The 3,838-nt window shown below is 36.8% G+C and overlaps 1 protein-coding gene across 1 annotated transcript; it reads right to left on the bottom strand.

Annotated features, from left to right (window-relative positions):
• Positions 1–987: 987 nt before the first annotated feature.
• Positions 988–3,465, bottom strand: LOC149162947 (LOB domain-containing protein 4-like). The gene is made up of 2 exons (XM_089435846.1): positions 3,128–3,465; positions 988–2,106 (listed from the first exon to the last, which is right to left on the bottom strand). The coding sequence occupies exons 1-2, from the start codon at positions 3,296–3,298 to the stop codon at positions 1,648–1,650; spliced, it is 630 nt and encodes a 209-aa protein (XP_089291972.1). The 5' UTR covers positions 3,299–3,465; the 3' UTR covers positions 988–1,647.
• Positions 3,466–3,838: the final 373 nt, after the last annotated feature.

Here is a 3,838-nt window from a genome sequence, read left to right as displayed (position 1 = left end):
GCTTACCAGAAACTTGTGCAACATAGAAATTTCTATTTACATTTCCCTATTCTTGCAAGTGTTCAAAGCTCCCATTCAAATTCTAAGGTTTTTAAAATGTAAATTATTAAAATATAAATGGAGGGTGAGGCTTCAAAGGGATGTGCAACATAGAAATTTCTATTTACACTTCCATATTCTTCCAAGTGTTCAAAGCTCCCAGTCAAATTTTAAGGCTTTTAAAATGAAAATTATTAAAATATAAATGGAGGGTGAGGCTTCAAAGGGATTTTGTGTTGAATAGGTTGAAGAATCCGATGGAAGAATTTGAGGTGAAATCTTGATTTGTGTTATTTAAACTAGGTTTTTGATTGCATATATGGATTCAGTACCCTGAAAAACCATGGGGCACCTCGATTGTGCAGAGATTACCCATCAACATTGTAATTTCAATAAATTCCTGTTAGATTTTAGAAAAAAAAAATTCCAGAAAAAACCAATAGAAAAACTTACAAAAAATTTCAAAAAAACAACTCATTTATAATATTATTGTCATTTATTGTTGATCACGAATTTGAATGGGTTTATCAGAAAAATACTCATTTCAAATGCATTGAATGAGTCCGTCACTCCAATTAAATCTAAATGCAGTGTTACAGATACCGAGTGTTAAAAAATCATACTGATAATAATGGCAACTATACTGATCAGATTTCACAATTACAGACCACGTGAACGATACTATTAAATAATACTAAACCATGATAAAATTGCAATCCTCCCTGCAAGTACTAAATGAACTCCAAGTGACTTTCATTAATGTGATCAACAGTTATCACTGGCATCTTTATATATAAAATTCAATTATAATGACTCTGAACATTCTCCAAATTGAATTTTTACAGAAACATTTCTTATTGAACAACCAATCTCTTCATAAAGGCACAACGTGTACAAGAACAAATGTAACAGTTAAATTAAATCTTTATTTATATAAGGGGAGGAAAGAAACCGGGCTCAGCCTTCAAGAGTTACCTTGTTTGACTCAAATTTTATAGCCTCAGGCACTTCTATTTTACCAACAAACCACATATAGAGAAAAAAGGGTTCAAGAAAATTCTATATTGACTTCCTCAGCTATTTTCACAGTATTTACAGCCGTACCATGTAACCAACCAAATCCAATTTTCTCTTCTGCTAGATTTCCAGAGAACAAGAGCCATTGCAACATCCTTCTGCTCCAGAGATAGATAAGCAAATTCTGTAATAGAAAACCTTAATAAATCCTTATATCATGGCAGGAGTGTGATTAGTTGAGGATAAAGGCAGCATAGTTTTCTTCTGCCTCAAACACAAGTTCCAAACTCCCAAATAAGACAAAAGCAGTCACATCAGGTGTATAGAGACTCCAATCCAAAGTGATAAGATACTTTGCAACCAAGAATGCCCTAATTCTACCTAAATACTAGGATGACATGACTAGTGGCAGATTGAATTGCAATTATTGCACTTATGCCCAACTAGACACAAATCTTAGATTGTTCATGGTGACTAGCTGGATGAAAATGATGACATTGAATGAGGAAAGTTATATAGCCTGGAAACATATTAATTTGATCAAAACAAATTAAAGATTAACAGAGATTAAATTCATTCCAACATGGAATATCATGTCCACAGAATCTCTTTTATATCCAGAGCATCATATACAGTTTGGTCATGAGTTAGTAGCTGGTGGGGAGAATCATGAGAACTTGTACTGCAGTCAGAAGGATGATGGTAATTATTAGCATGAATCTGATCATAATGAAGCTGATGATCATCCATCCTTCCCATGATACCTTGCTTGGTATCAATATTATCAGTACTATCTGAGAGCAATCCCATGATAGCTTGTTTGGAATCAATAATATTATCAGTATTATCTGAGAGCAATGCTTCCTGCTGCTGCATATGCATGCACATTATCTCTGCCTGGGCCCTGGCCAGCTGCATCTGTAAATTGGCCACTTGCTGTTGCAGATATGAGATGGCACCCACACACCCATAAACCGGATCTCTCACTCTCGCATTAGATTCGTATACCATGCTGCTAACTGCATCTCCCCTTTGATGAACAGGGAGTTCCTGCAATACCCCACTTTAGAGATCAGTATTTCTGCAGAACATCATTTTCCATTGTATATATAACCATTAAAAAGCTATATAAACACCTATTATTTCTTCCACTGGTTAGGGCAATGAATCAAACCTTTAGTTGTACAAGCAAAACACTACGCGCAATCCCACATTAATTTTACAATCCCACAGACTTATCAATCTGGTTGCTTAATTCCAATAACTATATGAGCAATCTGCTTGTTATTATTATATGGAGTCAAAAGGCTGATCATAATTTATGTGATTGTAGATTTTGAAATATTTCTCCAATTTCGTAAACATGAGAGAAATCAACTGTTTGATCGCTCATATCACATTCTTGAAATATTCCAACTGTTTGATCGCTCATATCACATTCTTGAAATATTCCAAAATCTGCAATAGAATAATTGCTAGCAAAACCTGGTATAAATAGTAACCTACTATTCAGTCATAACATTTAAGACATCAATCTGGTTGTTTAGTACCGGAGATGATCTTGATATGATATCATTACTGCATGTATAAATCATGCCATCAATCTACTTGTTTATGCCAATTACAATGACATCATTTGTGACAGGACACCCTCTGCAAATCATGCATCATCTTGATTGAGTAGATGCCCCTCAGTCATGGCATCAAAGGCATCAATTTGGTTGTTTACCACTAATTATGTTCTTGATATGTCATCATTTCTTAGGATGAGGCCAAGGGCAACTGGATGATTTTGATGTAATTATCATTTGTTGCAAAATACCAAATGCAAATTCAAGTGACTTGGGTAAGATAGATGCAATTCAATAATAGCATCAATCTGGTTGTTTGCACGGTATCATTAACTCAGATATCTAAAGAAAAAGGTAGAATTGACTTGTAAAAGGGTGATTTAAGAAGAGAAAAAAAAAACAGCTTCCTCATGCACCAATCCTAACTATGAGAAACTTCATTAAAACAATTGAAACTAGGACAATTTTTTCTATATCTGGGAGGCAAGTAGGAGTAATACCTGGAGCATCTTGCTAACGTTGCTGGCACCGAAGACCTTGTGAACACTGGCAAACTTCTGGGGCTGGTCTGCAGGGAAATATGGGGCAAAAACACAGTCCTTGGCGCAACGTCGGCGTAGCAGCTTGCAGGAGGCGCACGGGGAGCTCCCTGAAGTTTTGCTGGTACCCATTCAACACTTTTCAATAAAACTCCCCTCTTCTAATTCTATCAATCAAGGCAGAAGACCTGGAAATCCTTCCAAATTGTCTCTATATCTCACTTTTTCAAGCCTGAAAACGAAACAGGAGACGAACACAGAGGGGCGGAGCAATGGAAGGGGGCAGAAGTAGAACTAGATGTATACGGAATGTGCAGCTGAGATGATGATGTATTGCATATAAATATAACGTTGAGGGTGCTGCCCTGCGTGGCGTGACGTCATATACGCGTTGTCGTTGACATTGGAAACCCACGTTCCCTCGAGTTGTAGGCATTGGAACGGAGCTTTTTCAGTCAGGATGTTGGAATCGGCCGGGAACGTTCATCTTCGTTCACACCTTCTATTCCCCTATTGTGTGGCCGACACGTTTCCCTATCACCCACATGCGGCCCTTGGTTTATCTACGCCAGATTTAAGTCCAGATCTGTATCACGCTTCACAACCCTCGTTATTTTTATTTTTATTTAATCGTGACTAACTGGAGTAATTTGGGCGAGGTTACTAACTTAA

The sequence above is a fragment of the Pinus tabuliformis genome, chromosome 5_2, assembly GCF_031772625.1.
Source record: "Pinus tabuliformis cultivar Carrire ecotype Pingquan chromosome 5_2, CPIR1, whole genome shotgun sequence".
NCBI lineage: Eukaryota > Viridiplantae > Streptophyta > Pinopsida > Pinales > Pinaceae > Pinus > Pinus tabuliformis.
This window is presented reverse-complemented; position numbering and strand designations above follow the sequence as displayed.